Raw genomic sequence first — 27,494 nt, forward strand, 5'->3', positions numbered from 1 at the left:
TGCAATAAACCGAATACTAATATAAAAGCAATTGTGGTATCCGGACATGTGTTTTTGAGACTTTTCAGTGCACTTGTCCGACGTCTATAAGCAGCGTGTTAGCAGCGACCCAAGCGAGAACCAACTGTTGAGTGCTCGATGTGCATTTAATGGTCTGGCGCTGCATACCACCAGCTAGCGTTAGTTAGCCTCCATGGCTACCTTCAACATTAGCTTGTGGTCGCCAGCTAACCAACAATATAAATATTTCTGTGTAAGTTTCCACTCTTGTCTTCACTCCATACTCCATAACTCCGGTGCAAGTTTGGGATATGTGGTACAAGTCTGTCATTGTCACGTTAATGCTTATTGCTGATGATTTGTTGCTTTTGACATTGCTGCTGTGAAAGCAGAAAGTTGCACAGAGACTATAGGAAGTATAAAGTATAACACCAGTTAATGCACGGCTGCAGTTCAGTGATGATTTTGCATTTTCTGATGTTTTCATGTTTGATTTTTGTATTCAACACCTTGTTGTTGTTGCCTGTAGACACTACATTTCCTGACAGTCATGTGTGCAGTGTACTGAGGTTTAACAGTGTTAGCTTGTCATTTAAACAGCTTGATTGGCATCAGAAAGAGGAAATTCAGTGGGCGAAGATCCTAGATATAACAGAGGGAAATGGGGGTTTATGATGTAGGTGTAATGTTACTGACAACACAGGTGAAGGACAGTTAGAAACCAAACAATCACACCTTTTTGAGAATTTTTCCTGCATTAGTTTTAAAGTTTAATCAACCCTAGCATGCACTTTATTACACTGTTGGTAGTGTGTTGTTTGCAGTGTACGTTTAAGCCAGTGTCAGTTGTACAGTTTGTATTTTAATGCAGTTTTCATATCGCTCTTAATGAAATCATCAATGATTCTTGATTTTTTTTTTTTTTTTTCTTCTCTTCTCTAGATTACTTTGAAATGCCCTTCTTTGAGGTCTGAAGCACTCAGGATCCATTAATGCCCGATAAACTGAGACATACTGGAGTAAACCGGATCTGCACAGCTGATCCGCAGCACCCATACTCCAGGAGAGGACAGACGGAGCCAGGAGAAGGGGTCCCTGTCTTCTCCCGATCCCGTCCCCGCCCGCTGACCAACTTTTGGACGGTGAGCAACTTAGTCCGGTTTGGAGAGTCCCGGCTGCGGCCTGGCACCCTGCCCTTATGGGGCAGCAGCCGGGGAAGTTCGTAGGGGACCAGAGGAGACCTAGTCTGCCGGCCTTCATCAAAGGGGGAAGGAGAGAGTCGTCACGCCATGGGACCCAGCCCTGTAACGTTTTTGCTGTGCACGGTAAGAACAAATATTTCTGTTAAGACCCTTGTAAGGTCAGTTGTCAAATTGTTTTTGTCCAGCTGTTATCAGTTTGTTTAGTGCTATAAATGTGTTTAGTGAAAAATGTCAGGGATAAGCATCATATGCCCCAACAGACCATGGATCAAATACTTACACACCTCTCTGTCTTGTGCTTCCTTTAGTCTGTTTGCAGCAATACTTTTCAACAAAGTCAATTACAAAACAAGTAGACTGGTTTGACCGTCGTGCCTTGTATTCACTGTAAGAAACCAACATGCAGAAGATGTTACATGTAATTCGAAATCGCAAGACTGTACAGATGTGCAGCATCATAGAGAATGTGGCTTGCACACCTGAATAAAAGACTTCAATAATACATTTTAACTGCTTATAATCAAAATCACCACACATCAATATTACAAGTATCTTACAAAGCCACTCTTTGCCATCCATTTTGACACAGGGTGACCCTAGAGATGGTATTTTTAATGAATCTGTATTTTTGATTGGTCCATTGTTTGGTCTTTGTTGTTGTCTCGATTGTCTGACACTTGACCAATTGAGTGTGATTTTTTTTTTTTTTTTTTGATGCAAGAAATACTTCACTAACAAGAATTTTGACATTACCTTGAATAAATGCAAGCTGAGACATATATTTTTTGTCAATATGAAATTTAAGACGTCGTGATAAAATAACAAGCAGATTGTGGAGGTTTGAGATATTCCTTAAGGATGTAAAGGGATAGTTTCTTTCTCATAAAGTGGTTTGAGTTACGCACTGGTATTGATATTGCTGCTCGTATATTAGGTTATCTATTGATCCTGTGGTCGGAGATTTCACAGCCATCTGTTTTTTACGGAGAAATGAACAACAAGGGTCCAACATTGTTTCGTATTTCTGACATTTGATTCTACTGTCAAATAAAGTAGTTTCATAATAGAGAGAGGTCTTAAGAGATTGAAACATTGTAAATGAATGTTACATTATGGTAATACACTTGCAGCTGTAAGCATAGGGCACACGGTAAACGATTAGCCGGCCCCCCGTCCTTAGCCCTGCCCTTATTAAGCTTACATTGACTGAGGAACTGATGAAGAAGAACTCAGAAACAAGAAAAAATACCTCTGACCTGTGATGTAAAGGAGGCTTTGTGATGTGGCAGAGCTCAGCAGTGCCTCCTCCTGTGTGTACACAGGGTGGTATGTAGTGTGCACTACAAAGCAATATTGTGGCTGTGGGCAGCAAACAGCTGTGTTCAAAATGCAGGGCAGGTTTAGATAGCCGCCGGATAAAAGGGTACCTGAAATTGCTCGTGAATGATATCAGACACGGTCATAGTGGCCACAGATCCACCTGAAACATGGCCGCTGCCTGAGTGAGCTAATCACGCCCATGCTGCCCTCCTCAAGGAGCCTCTGTTGCCTCTGTGGAAGGTTAGCATGCCGCTGGCACCGAGCCTCACCATGCTCTGCAAAGCAGTGACCCAATATCCTCTATGTCACACTTAGATGAATGTCTTACCTGAGGATGTTTTTCCTTTTTAATCCATGGTCATATAAAGCAATGTGTCTGTTGACAACATTTAAAGCAATCATGCCAGAAAGCAGACTTTTGTAGCTTCAATCATAACACAATGCAACCGGTGGTTACATCGCCAGTTCACTTCTAGCTTTCATCGTCAATGGTTTGATATTTACTAGTTTGGGCTCATGAAAGTGCCTTCGTGGTGGTTGTATAGCGGCTCACAATACAACCAAGGTAGAGGGAGGCTCGTTCTCATCCATAAAAAAAAGAACTTGATGCCTGCAAATACTTTCCACTGACTCTTAAGTCTTTTATAACGCAGAGGGGGACGGGACAGGAAGGGTCAGAAAAACAGATGAAAGCATTTGCCGGTAAATGGATCGAATTTGGCAAAGGGTCAGTGACATGGGACGTACTTGTTTTCCCCTTTCCTGCTGCGATGAGCAGGTTACACTATGAGAGGGGGATGTTGAGTCATAGAGCGAGGAGGGCAGTATCAACACATGATTCTACATCTATGTGGTTTTTTTTGAGCCCCCGCTAGTTAACACAAGGCTTAGCCAGCGCCATGCTGCTTCTCAGCAGGCGGGTTCAGACCTCGGCATGCAGCTGCCTGTGAGAGAGAGACGGAGGCAGTGGAGGGCAAGCGAGGACCTGTCTCTGCTCTTGGCGTCTCTGTGTACTGTACACTGAGGTATGATCTCACCGGCTCGCTGGCACAGTCCGTAATGACCGAGCAGGGTAGTACATTTCTGGAACCATAACTCACACACTGTATTTCCAGCTATTTTATTTCTGTGTGTAGCTCAGATAAGTTAGTATCTCACTAACTATGGAACTCGATGAATCACGGACTAGATTACAAGCTGCGGTAGGTTACCAGGCCTGTTTTAAGAAACAGGTCTGAGCACAACAGAAGAGTGTACTTGATCCCTTCTTTCTCGTCTAATTTGGTCCTGTGTATTATGTTCACTCGTAGATACAAAAATACACCCTGGATTGACGATATGTGTGTTCAGCTGTGGTGATTTCTGATATTCAGCCACTCATATTTATAAAGAATTGATATCACTTTTACAGTTTTAGTATCTATTATATCTATGCTTTATACTGCAGCTTTCCCCTGCCAAACCACTGCCATTTTCAGCTAAAAGTAATTTAACTGAAATAAAAATAATTGCAACATCGTGTAACCATGATTACTACCAGGATAAACGTTGCTTTAGTCAGAGGTTGCTGTGGTTATTACACTCAGTAAGGTGACGTTTGGATGCGCCTCCCTCCTTCCTCCCTTAATTTGAGTATGCAGGAAGTAGAATTGCTGTGTAAAAGTATGCAACTGAAAATACTTTCAGTTGCTCTGAAAAAGGCTCACTGAGGAAAGAGGAAAGCAGATTTGGGACTTGGAGGGTTCAAAGGAAATTGAATCGTAATATTGTCTGATTTTGATCTTAGTAATTGTTCCTACATTTGATGGTTTGAAGGAGATGGTCGCTTTTATTTATGGGGTTAATGTGTTTTATTAGGGTGACTATTGTGACCTAGATCCCATATCCAATCAAAAATAATACTTTTATAAATATATTTTATTCTAATTAAATGTATAATTTCCCATTGTGATCATGATAGCACAGTATACTTACAGCTTATTTATTCTGTTACTTTGTTGTGTATTTGGTTTAAATATGTATATTTCCTGTTCTCTCTTTCATATATTTGCCGTATTACTAATGCAACTACTATTACTGTTGATGCATCATATTAAAAACCCCTCACCGATATTTTACCGGCGATACAGGAAGGCACACGCATTCAAAATGTGTCATTGGGTCATTAAAATATTACCCGTTAGATCCAATACAGATTTAAAAGCCACCAAGAAGAATATCCATGTCCTGTGTGTGCATTGGGGCTCAGCTAGAGAAAGACACTGATGTGACTGTGTGATTGTCATGGTGGTAGACAAGTAGAATTACTTTTGGACTTATTTGCTAGTGAGCATCTTTCATTGGAATGAATTGGCTGCCATGTTTGAGTTCATGAGTGGTTAGATGGAAAGCATCATAGGCTCTCATCATGGTTGCACGTTTATATGTCACAGGTATATTAAACGTTTGGAAATTGGACATGCAAGGAGTCCATTAATTAAACTATATCACCTTTCAGGAAATTTAGTTTCAGTTCTTCAACTTCTAATGCAAACAATGCAACGAGGTTCTGAACTCCGAATGCATCGCATCATTACAGGTTTGCAAGAGAGTTTGTCGTCCTCTGTTTATTCATTTTGTTCATGAAATTGTGCCTTTTGTATGAAGCTTAAACAATAGGCTGTAAATCTCCCTAAAACTACTAAACTACTGGAAAACAACAGCTGGAAACAGCGTAAGGGTTTTTACAAACGGCGGTTTTGGCGTGTGATTGGCCACTGATTGCCCTCGTTGTCTGAAATCTTTACTACAGCCAGCTTTAGTTTGTAGATAAGAAGAGCACAGTGCCAACCTATGGTCATCAGCCAGATGAGCTGGGTTACAGAAAATGTTGCGTCCTCTGGCATGTTGCTTCTTGCTCGGACAGCTTTCAGTATGGACACAACAAGACTTATCTTACTCATAAGCTGCACCCCTCAATTTCCCCCGTTTGACGCCTGGAGGCTAGACTGGCAGAGCTTCAAGTATGTTCAAGGCACATTTATAATGTGGGGATGAAGGAAGATGACACCCCAGCTTGTTCATTGTCTCTATTTGCTCATTTCTATTCAGGGTCATCGGGTGCTGCAGCAGTATGTACAGGGCAGAAAACAGGAAAACACAGCACACCAGTTCACAGTCCATGAGCTGCTAAATAAGAAGCCATTTGACTTGCATGTCTGTGGAGCACATAAAGGATAAAACAGGCAAATATGTGAAGAAGAAGATGATGTTTCTTAATCCATTTCAATATATGGAGGCTTCAGTTTCTAAGTGATGGTGGGTAATGGAGATGCACTGATACAGATATCCGTCTGATACTGACTTAAATAGCTGGATCTGGTATCAAATACCAATATTTTAATAAATAACAATTCAGGACATTTATATTTATGTATTTATTTAGTAGTTACACGTTTGACAAAGTTAGGAAAGCAGTGTTTAAGTCAAGCCTAATGTTGCCTTACACATAAAAGAACAATCCCACCCACTTCCACACAGTGACACATACTGCTTATCAATTAAACAGTGATTGGTGCATCCTTAGTGTTTAGTGTACTTTAAAAGTTGTATTTTGGGACAATGTTCGACGGTCAAACCCCTCCTCTCATGTAGCCTTTTAGAGTGTGTGTGTGTGTGTGTGTGTGTGTGTGTGTGTGTGTGTGTGTGTGTGTGTGTGTGTGTGTGTTTCCTGCAGCAGCTGCGTTCAGCGTTTATGCAGTAAGTGAATCCATTTCAGTTTTGGTCTGTCTGGCTCTTTCTTGGCTGGAACTTGAGGAATCTATACAGTCTATACACTAAATCTCCTCCCATGATCCCTGTGGATTCTGAAGACGGCAGGAAGGGTTTCGTGTGTGTGTGTTTGTGTGTGCATGCATACACACACACACACACACACACACACACACACACACACACACACACACACACATACCCATGCAGCAGGCGCCTCATAGTAATGCTCATTCAGGCCAGCTGTTAGGTCCCTGGTGGCTTGTCCTTAGCCGTGGCTGGCCATGTCTCCAGACTAATGGACACATACACACACACGCACGCTCTCACACACACACACACATGCTCACACAAACACAGACGCTGTGTGACTCAAGTGAGAGGACTTCTGCCTTATCTAATCTGTTTACTTTTTAACCTTGATAGTGGTTTGATGGTCTTTTGTGATGGCATTCTGACAAGTTTGCCTGCAAAATTTGGTGTTAATGTCTGAATGTGTTAGAAACTGTGTGCGCGAGTGCACATTTGTCCCTTGCCGGATTACACCTTGCTGATTAGTAAGTCTTTTCCCCTCTCATCAAGTTTTGACCACCTGGAAAGAGTCCTCTTTATTACCACCCTAGCTGATGGCCAGTCAAAACAGCTGCTTTTATAAATCAAGGTAGTTCATGTCTCACAGGTTCCTTGTTTTTAACTCCTGTAATCAGAGTCCACAAGGATCTAAATTCTGATCAGACAAAGCATGACAAATACACAGTATTTTCTCATGTCTAGATCTGAAATGGTCTGAGTGATTAAGTCAAGGTAGTACAAAATACACATATGATCCATTTCCCACAGAAAACCAGAGTCAGATTAATGTATTTTGTATGATTATAGTCCTGTCTGCACAGGAGTGGTTTACAAAGAGGAGGCACACTCAATATGGTATTTGACCTATGCTTATGACATTTCAGTTGTATCCAAGTGTCCCAGTAAACCATGAAAGCATGACAGTGAACAACACCAGGACCCTGAAACTGAAGCAGCAAAATGGAATTATTTATACCTCTTTGCTTTCTTCTGTGACAAAATTCCTGAATGAAAACTACCTATTGCATAGCATAGTAACTCGCCAGGTCAGTGTGACCATATCAATAGATTACCGGCCGACAGCCTCTCTGTACTCCAGTCCACTCTGTTTTCTGGTGAATAGCTTGTGTTTGTGTTTGATCTGTTGCACCAGAGGTGTGTTGAGTAATAATGCATATTTTACACGGAGAAAAAAGAGAGCGAGAGAGTTGAACGTAGGGCAAGCCACAGCAGTGGAGTGAAGAATGTGACCTCTTTTGCATTCCTCCCTCAAATAACTGGTGCAATCCCATTCCCTCCCCCCCTCCCTCCCTCTTTTCTCCCTTCTCTTTCCTCTTTTTGTCTTTTTCTCCTTTTTGACATTGTCTCTCTCTATTTAATTGTCTTGCCATCATTCAAGTTTTTTTTAAATTTCATATGGATTTTACATACCACAGAACAGTTTCATAGACGATGAGAACAAGAGACAGAATGAGGCTAAATTAATGTAAATCATCACACAACAATGGAAACATCAAAGATATTACAGCATACAAGACTACTGTCAGCTCTCAGAGTGCAGGAGTTGAGATCATATGTGTATTTGTTATGCAAAATGGTAACGTGGGTTTGTATCTCCCACTATTGTTTTCATGTAAGACAAAGTCATGACACTATGTATGTTATGGATGGTTGATATTTAGCTTCCCTTGTTTGCTCTATATATCATTATATCCTGTTAAAAACACAAATAATGTTCATGAAGGGATGTCTGTCCTTCTTTAGTCCGTGTTTTCTGGTTTGATGATACAGTATACAAAAAATAAAAATAAAACATTTGGAAGCATTTAAGATTAATTAAATTGCCCAACTAAAGCCCAACTAAATGCTAAGATTGAGAAATGATCTTCTACTTGTAATGAAGTTTATTTGAAAGGGAAAAAAATCCCAAAATGCTAATAAAGGAAGAAAAATAAAAGCATGATTGTGCAAACAAAAGCTTTTTCCATATACACGAAGTACAAAGTGTTTTGCACAGAACAATTGAAAGTTTAAGCGTGTCGGTATATGTTAGGTTAGAGTTAGAACAAACAGTCCTGTTGAGTCATTGACTCTCACCCTGCTTTTTGTTTTTTGGATTCCCTTCAGCGTCTGCAACAATGTTATGAAACCTGGGGCTGAGAGGCCCAGTTTCTGACAAGAAAATAATTATCTACAGAAAGGCCTTTTTCTGTTTTGACCACCCATGTATCAGTTGCAATTCTAGATGTACTTCTAAATTGCTTAAAATGTCCTTTTTTTCTCTTTTGCTGGTCATCTGTTCGTTATACACAAACAGTACATAGAACACTCACATGCATACCGAGAGCCTCCAAGTCGGGTTAGGAATGCAAAGTGGCAGCTCTTTGCCACCCGGGTCCAAACACACAGACACAGACACAGACACACACACACACACACACACACACACACACACACACACACACACACACACACACACACACACACACACACACACACATACAGAAAAAAACACCCCCTGTTCCCCGCTCCATGCCCGAGCAGGCAGCCCCAGCTCCAGACACAGCTGTTGTTTTCTCTGCAGACAACCTGCTACCTAGTTTGCCAGCTCTTGTCTTTTTAAAAAAAAAAAAATGTCAGCCATGGTCAGAGAGCCTCCCCATGCAGATTACAGGATTAAAGTTCATGATTTGACACAAGGGCATTTGTCTTCTTGTAGAGAAAGCCCCAAAATCCTATCCACTTTGGCATCGTCTGGCCGGTTCCATTATGTTCTGGTTTGTTTGTGTTCCCCTCACCAGTCCAGCCCATACAGTACTGGTATGCTGTCCTGTCTTTTTGTGTTGTGTTAAGCTCCTCTTCATAGCGCTATAAGAGGAGGCCTGCTCCGCTCGCTGCATCTGGATCCACTTAAGACACGACGAAGAACCGAAACAACTCTGCTGCTGCAGCCCCAGAGCCTCGCAGCCTGAGTCGCTCTTCTATACTATCTGTTTCTGTTTTTACCCCCCAGTGGGCATACAGACAAATGGGGTCTTTCCCCAGGCATCTAGATAACATCTCAAAAACATTTATAGTCTGTGAAAACAGACTCTCTGCCTGCTCTTATTAAGGTGTTGTCTGTTTATGCTGTTGAACTTATAAATTAGACCCAAAGTATTAGCAGAGGCTTTATTGCTGGCTTTCTCTTTCTATTACTGTGGAAGTGCAAACCTCCCACTCATACGTACACACACACCCTTTTCTTTTCTGCTTTTTCTCTCCCCCGTCCTGAAAGAGTTTAGCTCCCCTAGTCTGTACACTCATAAAACAATGGAATATAAAAACAGTTGAGCTTTTATTCCAGTAATCTAGGTCACAATGATTAGTTTAGGCAAATTCTGAAGATGACTGGATTAGCACCCTCTCCTCTCCACACAGGTTGTTATTTCAGAGGAGAGCTCATTTGTCTGGGCTCTCTTTTGCCTTCTTAATTTCCATCGTCCTTTTCAACACAGTTGACTAGCGGGGTGTATTTTATCCCCCGAAGTGATGAATAGTTGTGTGCATTTGACCCGGCTCTCTTGTTTGCTCAAAGTATGACATTTTAACTCTGAGCTGGCGTCCATACATTTCTATTCTCCGTAGGTTTGCATATTTCTGGCACCACGTAGTTTTGTCTGGGCCCACAGAGCAGTCTATCGTGTGGAGAAATGAGTTCTGCTTAGTCACCTGGTTTGTGTTGCCCTATTTTTGTTTCTGTCATCATGGCGAAATGGTTCCTGCAGTCGCGCTCCAATAGGTCAGCCGGGTTTGACTCCCTCTCTCTCTGCTCTTTGTGCTAGCCGGTCCGCTCGGCCCATCCGGCTTGGAAGATGGTTGTACAGCTGAGCTGACGGTGGTCTGTTTACGGGTCAAGTATTTGGCAAATATAGCGGATTTCATCATGAAATGTGTTTCATGGCCTCTGGGTCAGTCTCACTGTTTCCTTGCTTCTAACACGCCGGCTGAGAATTAACATAAAGAACATTGTTTGCCTTTTGTTCTCCCTGTGTGCATATGTTGATTTCTGCACATCAGAAGCTTTAGCAGATGTTTTAATGCGCTGGCAAGTTTGCTTACTTAACATTCAGTTTCCCCGTTGTCCACATTGGTAAGTTTATTACCACCTCGGGCTGATGCTGGAGCCTTAACCTTGAACCAGAGCAGCCACTGTTTTGTTCTGAAGTGTTCGCTCTCCCTGTGGACAATACTAAGTGGAGAATTATGTGGAACTCTAAACCCCTTAACCTCATGTGCTGGTCTGCACGCCTCAGACACTCTGGCTGCATTCTCCAGCGGGCCCTGAGTAAACACACACACACACACACACACACACACACACACACACACACACACACACACACACACACACACACACACACACACACACACACACACACACACACACACACACACACACACAGAGACACACACACGCGCACATCCATACACCACATACATACCTGGTTCTTGTGTGTCTGATATTTAAGTACATTTGGCTGTTACTATTGCTGTGACTGCTGGGTTAGGTAATGCAGTGGAATGATGAACCATGTGCAGTGCAGGATTACTATTAGGAACCTTTGCCGGTTTGTCTCCCACCCTTATCCTCCTCTGTAATTAAGCTTGCTCTGTTTAAAAGTGTAATAACTCCTGTTCCATGACTTGGATATACAGGATTAAGTCATTAGACTGTGTGTGTGTGTGTGTGTGTGTGTGTGTGTGTGTGTGTGTGTGTGTGTGTGTGTGTGTGTGTGCGCGCGCACGTACCCTCATGCATGGAATTGGTAGCACAGAAATCAAGCAGCAATAATATTATTGTAACATTTAAAGACAATATCCTCGTATTAGTTAATGATATACGTTAATGGCTTACTTTTGCGTGGCACATGTCAAAATGTTCATAGCAGATGTCAGTAGCAGTTAATCATGTAATGGTATGAATTATTGAGGTTAATTATTGCTCAGTGAATTCTGGTTTTAATAAAAGTATTAAGTGTAAAAGTAATGCCCCGGTTCATAATTGATAGTTAGGACTAGCAAGGGACTGCAGATGAAAATAAGTCTGCATGGCTAAATCTAGCTGTTTATTAATGTGCAAGACCACATGATTATGGGACATAGAAAATATGGATTCATGTCCAACATTATCTAAAGGCTATAACACCAGTATAGTTTGAATCGTAACACAGTTGCAGCCTCAGAGTTGGCGAATACAAACCGTTCTCCGCTTGAAGATTTAAAGAACGTAATCAGAAAAGCAGGAGAGGTGTACATGAGAGGAAAAGGGCCACAATCCATCCCATGGGTGGATGTACGTCAGCTAACTGTTAACATACACGGCCCGGATTTATAAAACGCAAGCGCGCAACTCTTCTATGAGCTCACTTCCAAACAATGTGCTTCATGTTTCTCCATCTGCAACCTTTTTTCCCCTCTCTCCTCCTCCATTTTTTATAGCCTCTCTCCTTTTCTCTTCATCCTCTCATCTCCCCAACACTCTGTGACTGCGGTAAGTTAATGGGCCTTTCTCAGAGTTTTGAGGAAGCCTGCATTTCTTCTTAATTGGCATTTTGGGGTGGTGCATGAGAGGAAACAAATGTTTGCCATACCAGCACTGCAGCGTTGATGCAGGGCCTGGTGCCATGTGACTGGATGCTCAGGGTATTGAGGTCACTACTAGCGAAGCGACTGAGAGTGAGACATATTCAAGAATACCCATAGTTTGGATTCCTCCCGGTTCAAAATGAAAATCTTAACCGCTAACTATTGATCAGGGAATAGTTTGACGACTTCAGAGCACCTTTTTCTGAACTATGCTTTCCCACAATTGAAGGTCTTTTCCAACTGTCAGAAGTCTCCTATAAAGCGAGCATAATAATACACATTATATGAACCCTTGATGATGCATTCCCAGTCATTAGCGAACTTGCTCATAATTGTAGGCAATAATTGCCTGCATCTAGTAGAAATAGTCCATTGCTCAGACAGACAAGTATCTCTTTTTCCTCTTTCTTCCCTATTATCATATTTCTCCTTGTCTCAAATGTTGCACACATCAGTTTTGTCTTCAGAAACGTCTGTTTATTGTTCTCTTTTCCTCTCTTTGTATTACGGGCCAAGTAGACCAGATAACCTGTCTTCCAACAATATTTGCAAAGTATTCCTGCTGGTTGACATAGTTTCTTTAAGGCATCTACAGACATAAAGACGCCGATGTCTCTGCTTTTGCTTTGTTTTTATGATAGAAACAAAAAGCGTCATTGTACCGTCTTTGGATCTTTTTAGAAAGCTTAGTCTGCTTTTGCTCCCTCATTGGAAATCACAGTCACCAGGTCAGCCAGTTAACTGGTTTGTGTTATTGTGTCATAATCAAGCTGGCTTCCCACCATTATGTAATCACCCACTTGACTGGGCTTCTTATCTCTGAAGTGATGTTTGTCATTTAAATGAAAAAAGTATTTGCCAGACATAGTCAGTAGATTAAAGCTTTTCAGTCTTGATCTTTAGCACATATAACACAAGTGGACAAAATAACAGAAACACAAAGCAATATCCTGCAATAAAATAGAAGACGCCTCATAAATGATGAACTGTTCAATAGTCTGTCTGACAAATGCAGCGTTCGTTTTGTAATTGTATGGATGTTAATGATGGTCTCTGTAGATGGCCTACTGCAATTTTGTCAGTGTGTTATCCTGTAATAAAGGCTGGGAGAAGAAACATTTTAGTAGAATTTGAACAGAACTTGAGCAGGAGGGATATATGCTGAAGCAAAAGAGAAAAATAAGTTTTAGAGAACAATGAGTGCACCCTGATGTAGGGATCAAGCATTGGGAGAAGCGTGCAGAAGCCACAGAAGTCAAAACATTGCTTTTATTGGAAGATGCCATTGCCATTTCTTGACGTATTTCTAAGAACAGCTGTTTATCTTTTCTTTTTTTAATTAAATTTGAGAAAAGACAGAAAGAGTTTGTTTTTGTTAAAGTTGTGTCGCAAGACTGCTTCGCTTCTGCCAACGATTCCTTCCAGATATGGCGAAACAAATGCCGCTGTCTAAAATCACATGGTCAGACAATGTTTCTCTAAAGATCAAAACATAAATGTTCTCAATTTGATTAAATCAATGTTGCTAACTTTGTTCCCATTTTGAAATGGCCTACGCCAAACAAGCCTCGTTTGAGTGCAGAGTAGAATGCTGAAGGTTATACTTTGTCAGCTGCGCCTCATTGAGAGCTTTAGCTTTGTCTTTAACTCCTCAATCTGTAAACATTTCAGAATAGAGCGAGGGGGGGAGCATGGTCAAAAAGAAGAGAGAGGGAGGCAGAAAGACAGTGAGGGGGGGAGGGGGGTTAAAAAGTTGGAGGAGGAGCTTCTTGTAATCATCTCATGACTCCAACGGAAGGAAGGAAGAGCTGTTTAAGGCCTCTACTGAATCCACACTTCAATCAAAGCTTTGGTCTCACACGCAGCTTTTCTCTCATATGTCGGCGTGAATTTTTGGGTGATGGTGTTTGTGCTCTTCCTGGTGAGTGCTTGTGTGTGTGTGGTAGCGGTCTCTCCCTCTCATTGTGTGCTTGCTGCTGGAGGTGGGAGGGCTCAGCTGATGTCATTGAGTGCAGCAGGCTGAGCCTGAAAGAGGCCCTTTGTTGGCAGCTGCAGCACGAGTAGTCCCAGCGCCTCGGATACACACTCGCTCAGGACCGGAGAGAGGAATGGCCACCGCTCAGACCGCCCTACTGCCCACTCCACTGACACATCTGCAGGTCTAACAAACTCTCGGACCAAACCTGCGCCTTCTTGGATCGTCGGTGTGTCTTACAGAAGTGGATCTAAACAAAACCCCAAGAGCAAAAGGGGGAAAAAATAAATAAAACATGGAGACGCTCAGAAGAGAAAGTTGATAGACTTTTGCCGGACAGTAGACTCTGCTTTTTCCGGTTTCGTGAGGAGGAAAAAGAGGATTTACAGCAGCTGGAAGGACTGGGGAAAAGAGAACCAGTACATTTCAAAACCTACTTTGGCTAAGTGCCGCTACTCCTTTTGTCAGTTTTTGTCTTGCGTTTGAACTTTTCTCCTGTTGGACACATGTAGAGGGGGAAACGTTCGAAGGGACGTCTGATTTGAACAAGCAAACGACATTTTCAAGCGGGAAGGGAAAGAAAGCAAATGAAAATGTTGGAGATTTGCCTGAAATTGGTGGGGTGTAAATCTAAGAAAGGCCTCTCGTCCTCCTCCAGCTGTTACTTGGAAGGTAAGAAGACTTTGCGATTGTCTGTCGTCCCGTCTTTTAACTCGGGCCGTGATTTTAAAAGTTTACTTTGGAGAAAAATAAACAGTACGGATGTCACAAAGAAAAAGAAAAAAAAGCAGGGGCTTTAGGAGACACAGTGGGAAGGATAAAAGCTGAAATGTCCCAGTGTAACACAGTTGTGTGGAAACACAAGAATGGGGAGGGGGAAGCAGAGAGTGAGCACAGGGGAGGGTGAGGGAAGCCAGACACACTGGCTAGCTGAAGAGGAAAGAAGTGGAAAAAGAATACAAGGAAATCTGACTCCTGCTCGTGTCCCACTTAACTCTTGTTTATGAGCAGAGGGGATCTAATCTCAGTCTCTGCTCCTTTTCACGTCTCTATGTTCCAGCACATCTTGTTCATCGCGTCTGTAACAGATTTTAGATAACGTGGATCTATATATTTCACCCACTCTTTGTAGTCTAGCAGACTAGCGATTACCTCTTTTCCATTACTTGTAATTACACAGCGCTGGTCACAGTTGAAGTGGGTAATTGATTTGCCTGTGATGTATGAAGGTTGCACAAGGCAATTTGAAGAAATCCAGGGCACATCGAGTCTGTGCACGATCAACATAGTAATTGATTGGCAATGGAAGACTCGGTGGAGTCTTATGTGGGCCAGATATTGTGCAACCAAATGATTTAATAGAGTTAATAGTCCTGGTACGCTCCCCACTGAAGTGGATGACAGTGATAAAGAGTCTCTAATTTCCAGACCATATGGTACAAGGCACAGGAAAGCTCATGCTGAGATGTTCTTTTTGATTATTATCATTAGAATGAAGATAGTTTATTAGCATAACAGCAGGGAAATGCATTATGAATATTGTTTGGCATCGTGTTGTTATTCTAAATGATGAAAACTGGTTCTTCCAATTTTTAAGTTGCCTTCTAATCACCTGGTTTTTCCTGCTCTTTTGCACTGGGCTCTGGTCTGAACACCATGTCAATAACATAATATCTCCCATAGAGAGATAGAACTTTATCAAATATATGATTTGATAAAGTTCATCTTGTTCTCCACCATCTCCCACTCAGGTGATGACAGGTGATGCGAGAGAAATATGTGAGATATGACTTTTTCCTCTCTCTCATCACTCATAAATATGTAGGTTAGGCACTGAGGCCAACTGAGGACCACAAATAAGTTCATGGTTTTGGACCCAGACTACTGCTGGTTTCTATTGAGGCTGGTAGTTGGTTGCATTTGTTTTTTCATCCAACATGTCAATGAATACATTTAAGATGACTGGAATCAAAACGAGCAAGACTCTCTTGCTTACCAGGACCAAGTGGAACCAAAGAAAAGATTCTGTTCTGCATCTTTGTAGTTTCCTTTTTCAGACGTCTTCTATTTTCTCCTCTCGTTGGAGCTTGTGTTGTCGTGGTCCATGTGTCAGTGTGCTGTTGCCCTCTCACAAAAAGCTGTGGTATGTGTGGCCTGTGAAGTGGACATGTGTGGCATTGGCTGCTCCAATGCGCTGCCCACACACTTCATGGCTGGGCCAGACTCTGGACACATGGTATGTCCTGCTGGCTCTCAGCTCTGCATCTTCTAACTTTTGCAGATGAAGCCGTGTGAAAGTCCTTCATAAGCCTCCAAACACACTGATATCTGCATGTTGTCAACACTGTCATGTGACCGGCTTTGGGCCACATACTGTGTGTTCTGTTTACCTCCGTAGGGTTATTACTAGTTAGTCTTGCATGCTACGAATTCTTTGTTTACTTCTTTCTTTGAGGAAACTCGCAAACGCATATCTTCTCCAACTGTGACTCCAAAGCTCCTCCAGCTGGGTTGGACACAATAACATGAACACACTCGGGGTTACACACCAACTCTCAGAAGCACACTCATCTTCTGGACTTCATGTACGAAACTAAATGAATCATATTTGATATCAATTCTGTTTGTGTTCAGCACTGTCTTAAAGAATTGGCACAGAATGTTTTTAACACACTGAATTTATCTTCATTAAATATCAGGTCTTTGGCAGGAAATGTAGTTTAAATGATTTCAACATCAATCACAATCTGGTTTCATGATTTTGTTTTTAAACTTGGCTCGACTCAGACAACAGTGCAGTGATTCTCAATGAGTTCACCCCTCCCAACTTGTTCCAGGAAGGAGGAGTTTCCATTTAGTTTAATAATTCTGTCCAGTGCAATCAGACGCCTCGTGGGAAATTTGTTTTTATGGAGTTTGACTGCTGTCTATCTTCGAGTGTGGCTGCGTAGTTTTATCTGGAGATTTTTAACTTTCACTTTGACAACCTATAGAATGCAGCAAGAAAGAACTGTGTTGTATTCTGGACTTAATCACTCAGGAGCATCAAGACCAGAGGAGTCGATCCCATCACTCCCACGGCTCAGATCAAACGCTGGGCTTGGTTTGTGAAGCACTGAATGGTTGAGGGCCGAAATAGTTTCTGATCTGCTGCTCCGTTATGAACCATCCAGACATCTGCTTACTGTCAAAACTGAATTTTGCTTGTCCATGTTTAGTTTTTATGCACCACACATCTGGATTAAACTTGAGATCTGCTCCAAATCCCAGTTTTTATCCTTTTCTGTTTGCCACTGCATTTTATTAAGTTAAACTTGGGACTACTTATTATCCTGAACATCACTGTGGCTGCAATGTAATTTAATTTAACCTGAATTACCTTTTTGACCAAAGCTTTACAAATAGACCTGAGTGTACCCGTAACTACTTACAGTCTAAAGCAATCAGAGGGGGTACGTATTCAGCAGCTGCTACGTTTTCCACATATTCAGCTGTGCCTTGATTACTTCAAGCACATCGTCCTTATCCCCGTGTCAAGGTAATAGTCCTTAAATTGTGAATACAATACAACTGTGAGTACAGTACATGAGTTTCGGATGATGAGTCTTTAAGACCAGACAGACCTTTGCACTCCTTCTAAATGCATAATGTTTGTAAAAGACACATCGGTAGATCTCCTTATTTTTTTTGCAGAAACACAATGCAGATCTGTCTCTTTTTTTCTCTCTCAACTAACATCCACAGCAAGTCATAATGTGCTACATTTTTGCAACTGGGGGTTTTTCTCCAGTGCTTTCCACCGTATGATGAAAAGCTTGAATCTCCAAAATATCACATTTTCACAAGAACAGCCTTGAAAATGACGTGTCTTTGTGACATCATCAGTTGAATCCAATTTTCCAGTCATACTGTCATTGTAGAGAGTTGGAAGCTAACGTTCAGTTTCAATGCGTTTGGTTGATTTCCTAATGGCACTGTGTGTACTATGTGCTGTTGTTGTTTTCTTACAAAGTGATTTGAAACATCTCCTCCTCCTCCTCGTATCTTCCACAGTGTGAAATTCTCACTGGAAGGTGAAAACCTTGTGCAGCTGTAGCCTGTTGTCTCTGTTGGAAGGATGTGGGTGTTGTGAGCTGGGGGGATGAAATATAAGAAGCCTCTAAAACATGTGTGACAACAGCTGAGCAAGCCACACAATAAAGCTCACGTTTAGGCCAAACAGCAGTTATAAAATCTCTCCTCACTTCACTCCTCTGCTGTCTCCCTTCCTCATAAACACAATTGTCTTTTCCACATTTTAGACATCAGCTTTACTGCTCTAAAGCTGCTATAATTCAAGATGTGTCTAATTAACCCAGGCTCAATACCTGTGAGTACAAGCACATCCATTTTACAGTTACGGTGAAGATTCACGATCTGATGAGTGCTAGTTGTCTCAGTATTAAAGAAAATGAATACTAAACAGGGATAATCCAGGAAATGAAAAGTTAAAAAATACGGCGTGAACAGAGTGGGTCACATGATCAGGTTTTGTACTCTAATCCCGTGTTGGGATCACAGCTGATGACCTGCTTGTTGGAGCAAGGCCCAGTTGAAGGATATATAGAGGAATTTAAATGACACATGGTCAGGCAACAGTCGACATTGTTGCTGAATCATCCTACATGTGTAGAACTGGATGGGGAACCCGCCTCCCTACCAAACGGCGACAGATCTCCCCTCAGCATCGCATTGTTTCATGTTTTCCCTCACAGTTTTATCTGACTGCATGTGTTCTCTTTTGTTTTTTCAGAAGCTCTCCAGAGACCAGACTTTGAGAGTCAGGGTCTGACCGAAGCGGCCCGCTGGAACTCCAAAGAGAACCTGTTGGCCGGACCCAGCGAGAATGACCCCAACCTGTTTGTCGCACTCTATGATTTTGTGGCCAGTGGTGACAACACACTCAGCATTACTAAAGGTTAGTTTATATGGAGGAGTTTGTGCTCAACTAGGAACGATTCAGACATTTTGAATCAATATATCGGTAATCATTTCATGAATTTATACATTTTTCACAACTGTCACAATTGGTGGATGTTGGAAATGACAAAAAAAGGGATGCGAGAGTTTCAATAAGATTATGAATCTTACTGGGGATCTACTTATTAACTTCCTGTCTCCTTCCCTCTCTGTCTTCATCCCTGTCTGACTCTCACTTCCTGACGATGGTCTCACACATGTTATTTTTCTTCTGAACCGACAATAAAACAATACAGCAGATGGATCGCACCGACAAACAGAGGAAGGAAGGAGAGAACACATGCACCGGAATAAACAAGAAAATGTCATGTTCAACGATACTTTCCACTTCATTCTAATGCGAATAGTTGCTTAAAAAAAGGTTAATTTTACTTTATGTGGATATTTGCCAGATAAATAACTAATTTGAGCTAATTTAAAGTTAGTTTTTTGTTCTATACCATCTAAACTAATGTAGAGAAGTGCATTTCTTTAGTCAGGGTCACCAAATGACTGGTGGAAAAGAAAAGATCTGAGGAAACGTGACATTAAATACAGTGAATTCCTGCAAATTCTCTCTCACAGGAGATCACAGGAGTGAGTTGTAACCATAAAAGTATGAGTATGCAGCCAACAAGTTACTTCCTTGATAATTAAAACAAAATGTAATCTTGCATGTTGACTAGGAGAGAAGCTACGTGTGCTGGGTTACAACCACAACGGCGAGTGGTGTGAGGCACAGACCAAGAATGGCCAAGGTTGGGTGCCATCCAACTACATCACCCCGGTCAACAGCCTGGAGAAGCACAGCTGGTACCATGGACCCGTGTCACGCAACGCCGCGGAGTACCTGCTCAGCTCGGGCATCAACGGGAGCTTTCTGGTGCGGGAGAGCGAGAGCAGCCCCGGCCAGAGGTCCATTTCTCTGCGGTACGAGGGGAGAGTCTACCATTACAGGATTAACACTGCGTCTGACGGCAAGGTAGTTATCAGGAAACACACACACACCAAGATTAACTACTAAGTCTACTTAATGATAAAGGTGTGAATAGGGAAGGAAAGAGGGAAGGGTATCTGGTATTTTTAATAAGGTGCAGGGTTACCCTATCCTGATGGTCATGGTAAAAAAAAATTTAAAAAAGTGTCGGCCATATTTGTATGTACAGCTGAATTTCTTCTGTGGGACTCTCCCAAATTGCTGTGTCGATCGAGAAGCTGCTGCCATGTCACCCTCCCGTCGGTGATGCAGAGAGGTGAGCTAGCTTGAGGAACGCTAGCTATGACAAGAATGCCTCTAACCACCGCTGTGCTGCTCATGGCCAGCAGACGCGAAGGCCAGCCAGACACTGACGCCCATGCAAAGACATGCATTAGCACAGACAGATGAAGCCAAGTATGCACGAACACACACACATATGCACGCACGCACAGACACCCGGTTCCCCATCTCATATTGTTTTCCATCCTCCCACTGAGCTACAACTCAAGAGTCTGGTATGATAGACTTCTCCAATAATTTAGGATTACCTCAGTACTCCCCCGAGCTGCAGCTTTGTTTCACACTGACTTTGTGATTAATACTGCTCTGAATAACTATGGTTTACATGTCAGCCAAGCTGATTTTTCCCCTTAATTTAGTAAACGGTCAATGTTTAAGCAATGTTTAAACGGTCAATGTTTAAGCCAGGAGCCAACCAACCATTAAATCCTCTTTTCCATTTTTCCTCCACATGCCTTCAGCTCGCTCAAAGAGCCCGTTCACGAGTAAAGAAATGCACAGTGCCGATTGTAGAGCAAATCATTTTTAGGGTTATGTAAGACTTGGACAATGGAAAAGACTGTGTCCACTGAGCCCTGACCAATATCCTTCCCTCCACCAGCTTCCTGAGTAATGCCGTGTGAGTTTTGAATGGTTTAAGACGGTTCTTTATGAGGAAGATGTTTGTTGTTTTGTCAAGACTTACTCTTAGATTATTTCGTGCTGTATTACTGGCCTTTTGCCAGGTATTTCTGGTCTTATGCATTTCTCTAAAGTCACTTATTGTTTCCAGACGTGACATCGTCGTATAAGCACTACCATTTAAATGCATTTCTACACAAGCAGTCATAATATAATGAAAACATTTAGTTATTTAAAACAGCTGTGTTTTATTGTTTTGACAGTTCTTTGACTGCAGAATACAAAATTACTCAATTGAAAATAATTTATCTTGTCTTAATCCAAAATCCCAAACTATGGCAGATATCTGGTTTAGGAATAAGTGTTCTCACAGTTAGTTGGTAAAAAGTCTGTCAATATCCTAAACTGAACTGACCTCTCGTGTACATCTACTCAAATGTAGAATCTCTTTCTCCTCCAGCTGTACGTCTCGTCGGAGAGCCGCTTCAACACACTGGCGGAGCTGGTGCACCACCACTCCACGGTGTCCGACGGCCTCATCACCACGCTGCACTACCCGGCGCCGAAGCGCAACAAGCCCACCATCTACGGGGTTTCTCCCAACTACGATAAGTGGGAGATGGAGCGCACCGACATCACCATGAAGCACAAGCTGGGAGGGGGCCAGTACGGGGAGGTTTACGAGGGCGTTTGGAAGAAGTACAACCTCACCGTGGCTGTCAAGACACTAAAGGTAACGGCGAGATATAGTTGGATTTACGAGCTCATTTGACATTATGAGAAAAGGCCGTATGTCGGTATCCGTCTGGTCAACCTACTATAGTCACATGTTAACACTTTGTCAGCTACGAATCTGTAATTTGGCTGAATAATGCTACCATCTGGTGTTGTATGCATGCAACTGCAACCAGCCTATGGTTTTGCTCACTTATTTTTTTGCCAATAACTGTCCAGGAGGATACAATGGAGGTGGAGGAGTTTCTTAAGGAGGCAGCTGTCATGAAAGAGATCAAACATCCCAACCTGGTACAACTGTTAGGTATGTTGACTTCTTCAAAAGAGGCCGTGTATCGATATCGTATAACCTGCGTTTAAATAGAGGATTTTTATTAACCAGGGTCTTTTGCAGATGTACTCATGTTTGCAGGTTAAATAGTTTATAGTTCAGTGCAGCAGTATATTTTCATACTACATATAGCATACAGTAAATATAGATGTCTTGTTTTGCTAACTTGTTTCCTTGGCAGGTGTATGCACACGGGAGCCACCGTTCTACATCATCACAGAGTTCATGACCCACGGTAACCTACTGGACTACCTGAGGGAGTGCAACAGAGAGGAGGTCAATGCAGTGGTGCTGCTCCACATGGCCACACAGATCTCCTCTGCTATGGAGTACCTGGAGAAAAAAAACTTCATACACAGGTGGGTGTAGGGACCTTACTCTTCCTTTTTCAAGTCTAAATTAAATCAAAGAGGTCGCACGGTTGTGAATCTGAGTAAATTGAATTCAGGTTTCGTTGTCAAAGGTTTGTCAGGCAGCCTGCTTACCCATCATCAGTAGTGTGGTCTCAGTCGGAGCTGCTCAAATACTAAAGAAAACGTCTTCTTTGTCCTTCAATCACAATTCCTCTTTTCTTGACTTGTATCACGGTCAAGTCCATGTTGTTAGATAGCTCGTATGTTGTGGCACGTTTAACAAGGTCCCTTAGAAGCAATGAGATGATTTATGACTTTTGTATTTGCCAAACTGCATTTTAATTTTCAAACCTGACAAGACTCAGCTTGTGACTCTGAGCCACACAAAACCATCTGTAGAAATCCAGCACTACAGTGGGTGTTGTAACAAGACATACTATTGATGTTTTTTTCTTGCTTTCTCGTTGTTTTTGTTATTTTTTTCTTACTAATGGCTATATGTTCAAGTCAGCCTATGCAGCCTATGTAGTTTACTGTTACTGGTTTTATAAAGTCAGGTTTCCACCCCAGCCTCCTGTTCATCACTCATTCTCTTCCTGTAGGGACTTGGCTGCCCGTAACTGTCTGGTCGGGGAGAACCACCTGGTAAAGGTTGCAGACTTCGGCCTGAGCCGGCTGATGACTGGAGACACCTACACGGCTCATGCTGGGGCCAAGTTCCCCATCAAGTGGACCGCTCCAGAGAGTCTGGCCTACAACAAGTTCTCCATTAAATCTGATGTCTGGGGTAAGTTTGATGTCATCGCTAAATGCTGAAATGTATTCCCAATGTTCCTGCTGGAATAGCTCATTTCGTTCTTCAGGTTCCTATTCAACAAAGGAAAACACTTGTTCCCTTTACTTTACATTCCAGTCATTTAGCTCTTGACATGTTTCTGTTGTTGATTGTTATATGAATAGCACAACTAGCTGTCTTGTGCCTACATCTCCAGCATTTGGTGTGCTGCTGTGGGAGATCGCCACCTACGGCATGTCTCCCTACCCCGGCATTGACCTGTCCCAGGTGTACGAGCTGCTGGAGAAGGACTACCGCATGGACCGACCAGAGGGCTGCCCCGAGAAGGTCTACGAGCTCATGAGGGACTGTGAGTAGCAAAACTGAACCAGAATACAATGAGAGGCACTCCAATCTAGACTTTTTAATCCTTATTTTTTTTGTCTTCCTGTCAGGTTGGAGGTGGAACCCTTCAGAACGTCCGTCTTTTGCTGAAACGCACCAAGCCTTCGAGACCATGTTCCAGGAGTCAAGCATCTCAGATGGTCAGTTCTGCTTTCTTTGATATCCAAAGCACCTTTACTCGTGGGTGTTATTTTTAAATATCCACACAAATACACTCCTGTAATGGTTGTATTGTCTTAGCTATTAAGATGTGAAAAGGTAGGTTCAATCTCAACTGTATCTTTGCTGACAGAGGTGGAAAAGGAACTCGGCAAGAAAGGGAAGAAGGCAACATTAGGTCCCATCCAGCAGGCTCCAGAGCTGCCCACCAAAACCAGATCTCTACGCAAAAACATGGATAACCGGGATGGAGACAGTCCAGGTGAGACACAATCACACCCACTGCACCTCCTGCCCTTATTGCTCCAACTTGTTGTAAAATAGTAAATCCATTTTCAAGTATCCAGTACCAAGTGTTTTGTAATTTTAGTTTTGATAATTTGTTAAAAGTATTGTATTCTTCTTTTATCACTGATGATCTCCTGCTTCTTTTTGGGCACTTCCTCAGACCCATTGGAGCCAGAGGTAGCTGTGTCGTCACCCATGCTCCCCAGGAAAGAGCGCTCCCCCCTGGACAGTAACCTGAATGAGGATGACCGCTTGATACCCAAAGACAAGGACAAGACACGAGGCAGTGGCTTTCTCAGTCTCATAAAGAAAAAGAAAAAGAATGCTCCCGCTCCACCCAAGCGCAGCTCCTCCTTCAGAGAGATGGACGTCCACCCTGACAGGAGGGGAGTGACTCCAGATCTCCGAGACAGCGACGGCTTCAACAACGGTGCATCTTTGGCCATTAATGACATCACGCATGGCCTCGACTCCGCAAAGTTCCTGAGTAACAATAATGGGGCGGGGGGCATCACCAACGGGGCCCCTACCTACCCGGGACCTTTGTTTCCCAGGAAGAAGGGCGCTCCTGCGGTGCCTGGCCCCGGAGGGAAAGTGGCTACAACACCGCCGAGTGAGGAGGAATCCATGTCTAACTCGAAGCGTTTTCTTTGGTCCGCTAGCGTGCCATCTAGCTCGGATGGCACTGAATGGAAGTCGGTCACTCTGCCGCGAGACCTCGGCCAGCGCCACTTTGACTCGGGCACCTTCGGGGGCAAGCCAGCTCTGCCACGCAAGAGAACCGGCGATCAAGCCCCTCGAAAGGGCACCCTGACTCCCCCGCCACGTCTGAACACCTTATCAGATGTGTCCTCTGCCTTCCTAGGCAGAGACACCGATCTTAGTCCTGGTTCCAGTACCCAGGCATTAACACCTAAGGTGGTCAGGAGGCCAGGGTTGCCGGGACTGGAGAACTCCAAGACAAGCGCTCTCCACGCCGAGCTTCTCAAGCCCAATGTGTTCCCTGCTCTAGGGGCCGCTGGAGACGAGTGCAGGGCCCGCAGACACAGGCACGGTGTGGACTCGTCATCTGTCAGGGAAAGAGGAAAGTTACAGAAACCCAAGCCAGCCCCTCCTCCACCGCCCACCAATGCCAAAACGGGCAAGCTTTCCCGCAGCCCCACTCAAGAACTCCCCTCTCCCTCATCCACCACCTCAGAGATCAAAGCTAAGGGCCTCCCCTCTCTCTCAGAGCCCCACCACACAACCACTGCCAGTGACCAAGCCCGCTCACCCCTCGGTGAGGGCTCCAAGAAGCTGCCCCTGGGCTCCACCTCCAAACCTCAACCGTTAAAGACCTCCACCTCCTCCCCTTCAGTGACCACCTCCCTCTCCAGCCAGAGCCTAGGAGGCTTTTCTTCCTCCCTCACCTCCCCCAGTGACCTGAGCTCGCCCACTGCTTTCATCCCCTTGGTGAACACCCGACGCTCCCTCCGCAAAACCGCTCCCCGCCAGGCCGCCGAGCGCACCCCGAACTCGGCCGTGACACGCAAGATGGTGCTGGAAGGCACCGAGCTGCTTCGTGCCGCCATTTGCCGCAACTCGGAGCAGACGGGTAGCCACAGCGCCGTGCTGGAGGCCGGCAAGAACCTGTCCAAGTACTGCGTGAGCTACGTCGACTCCATACAGCAGATGAGGAACAAGTTTGCCTTCCGCGAGGCCATCAACAAGCTGGAGAACAGCCTGCGCGAGCTGCAGATCTGCCCCACCGCCACAGGGGGCGCCAACGCCCAGCAGGACTTCAGCAAGCTGCTGTCCTCCGTCAAAGAGATTAGTGACATTGTTCAGAGGTAGCGCCATCAAATGCTGAACTACCAGGATGAAAAACTGACATGAACTGTATCTAAGACTTTCTGAGAGCATGAACTGCGGCAGATGCCGAGCTCGTGTTGGAGATCTGAGGGTAAAGCCTGCAGGCGAGCAGCAGCAGAGTGTAGGTATTGTACTACCGCTCGCTCTGAAACACTTCAGCCTGTGGTTATTGTGGATGGAACCTCTCCGTCGACGCCGTCAGACAGAGTTTGCAATATTGAAAAGCCTTAACCACGAACAAACTTTTGGCCTTTATGAGAGGCGAGGGGCCAATTCTTTACCGACATGACTTTTCAGCAATCATTTTTGAAACGATCATGTCTTATGTATTCTACTTGTGTTTCTTCCCCTTTATCGATGACACCAGTAGAAAAGAGGCCTGTGATATTTGTTTCCATCACTGTTGGTGTTTCATCAACGCCGACGACAATGAGCAAAAACAAAACGCTTAACCTCAACTTGTTCTCGGATGCCTTTCTAAGACTTTAAACGACTGATCTCATAGTTTCCATTGTCACCTGTAAGAATTAGGGAGCTTCTGGAATCACAGTGTTATAACCTGATGCCTCTGTCCAACACAACCCAACATGTTGCATTGCTCTGTGCCATTTCATCAGTGATTGGTTGTGTGCGGAGTGATGAAAACGTGCCAGTGATTGTTTCGTATGAATGCTTTATTTTTTGCAGTATTTGCAACCATGTGCCATAAAATAATAATGGGAGCAAGCAAATGAGGCAGAATGAGCTAGTGGCCTTCACCTTTGGTAACAAATAGTGCCTTAAACACTATTGGCAGAGCTGTTTAACATTTGCCACATTACACGTGCAGAATTGTGGATAGTTGTGTTGATTTGTGATTGCCATACCAAAAACCTTTTGTCTCCAGTCTGTACTGGAGAGGGACCAGGGTGCACGATCTGCTACTTAGTGGATCCGACTGTTTTATGTTGTCCTTAGACTGGACCTTTTTGTCTTATTTTTATGAAACTGATCCAACTTTCTATACATGCCAGTCACAAAAGCCATCAGTAGCAGCTCAGCCTTGCAGCAGCATGATCTGTAAGGAGGGATCACAGACTGAAACGGTGTTTCTTCTGGCCACTGAAGGGACTCTTGCCTGAGAGAATTAGTGTTGATGGAGGGCTAATGTCACGAGGGACCCAAATGCTGTTTCAGAGGCCTTTCCACCCCAGCAGAAAAAAACTAAATATATATCCTGGGGGAAACACTGGACTGAAATGTTTATGGATCTGTCACTTGCTGTCTTACAAGATGATGAATAAGTGAGAAGCTGACCGTTGTATAGTAAAAGAGCCCATGAAATTCCACTGTACCATCATACGTTCCTTTATGCTCGTCAGTAACTGTTGGACATCCTCAGTGTTCGTGCTGTAGTCGCCTCACCCCAATGTGCCCGATCTGACTGCGATGCCTGACGACACAAGTCAACTGCAAGCTGCCTTGACTTCAACATGGTACTGTCAGTGTTGGCTCTTATTTTTTTTATTCCGCTCCTTCACCACCATACCACTACTCATCTTTAACGTCTAAACGTCCTCACCAATTTTGTAGACAGACTTTGCTTTCCTTTGTAAATATGTTTTCTGTTTTTCCTATTTGTTTCTCTCTCTAGCCTTGGTGCAATTTTTGTTGCAATAAAATAACAAGCAGTTGTGCTACTTGAAATACATCACGTGTGATCTTTTTCTTCAGTAAAAACAGTTGAAGTAATTGAAATTCAACCTGATTTGT

General features: G+C 43.4%; 1 protein-coding gene across 3 annotated transcripts; it reads left to right on the plus strand.

Annotated features, from left to right (window-relative positions):
- The first annotated feature begins 1,058 nt into the window (after window positions 1–1,058).
- Window positions 1,059–27,432, plus strand: abl1 (c-abl oncogene 1, non-receptor tyrosine kinase). 3 transcript variants are annotated; one of them, XM_068706222.1, is made up of 11 exons: window positions 1,059–1,325; window positions 18,740–18,904; window positions 19,632–19,927; window positions 21,306–21,578; window positions 21,800–21,884; window positions 22,093–22,270; window positions 22,867–23,051; window positions 23,257–23,409; window positions 23,495–23,584; window positions 23,737–23,865; window positions 24,052–27,432. In XM_068706222.1, the coding sequence occupies exons 1-11, from the start codon at window positions 1,199–1,201 to the stop codon at window positions 25,722–25,724; spliced, it is 3,354 nt and encodes a 1,117-aa protein (XP_068562323.1). In that variant the 5' UTR covers window positions 1,059–1,198; the 3' UTR covers window positions 25,725–27,432. The 3 variants fall into 3 exon arrangements, with proteins under 3 accessions (XP_068562323.1, XP_068562324.1, XP_068562325.1); XM_068706223.1 differs by lacking the exon at window positions 1,059–1,325 and adding an exon at window positions 13,772–14,619 and having other exon boundaries at window positions 21,288–21,578; XM_068706224.1 differs by lacking the exon at window positions 1,059–1,325 and adding an exon at window positions 13,772–14,619.
- Window positions 27,433–27,494: the final 62 nt, after the last annotated feature.

This window comes from Cebidichthys violaceus, unplaced genomic scaffold (genome assembly GCF_023349555.1).
Source record: "Cebidichthys violaceus isolate CVI_PGR_0920_01 unplaced genomic scaffold, fCebVio1.0.p SCAF_12, whole genome shotgun sequence".
NCBI classification, from domain to species: Eukaryota; Metazoa; Chordata; class Actinopteri; order Perciformes; family Stichaeidae; genus Cebidichthys; species Cebidichthys violaceus.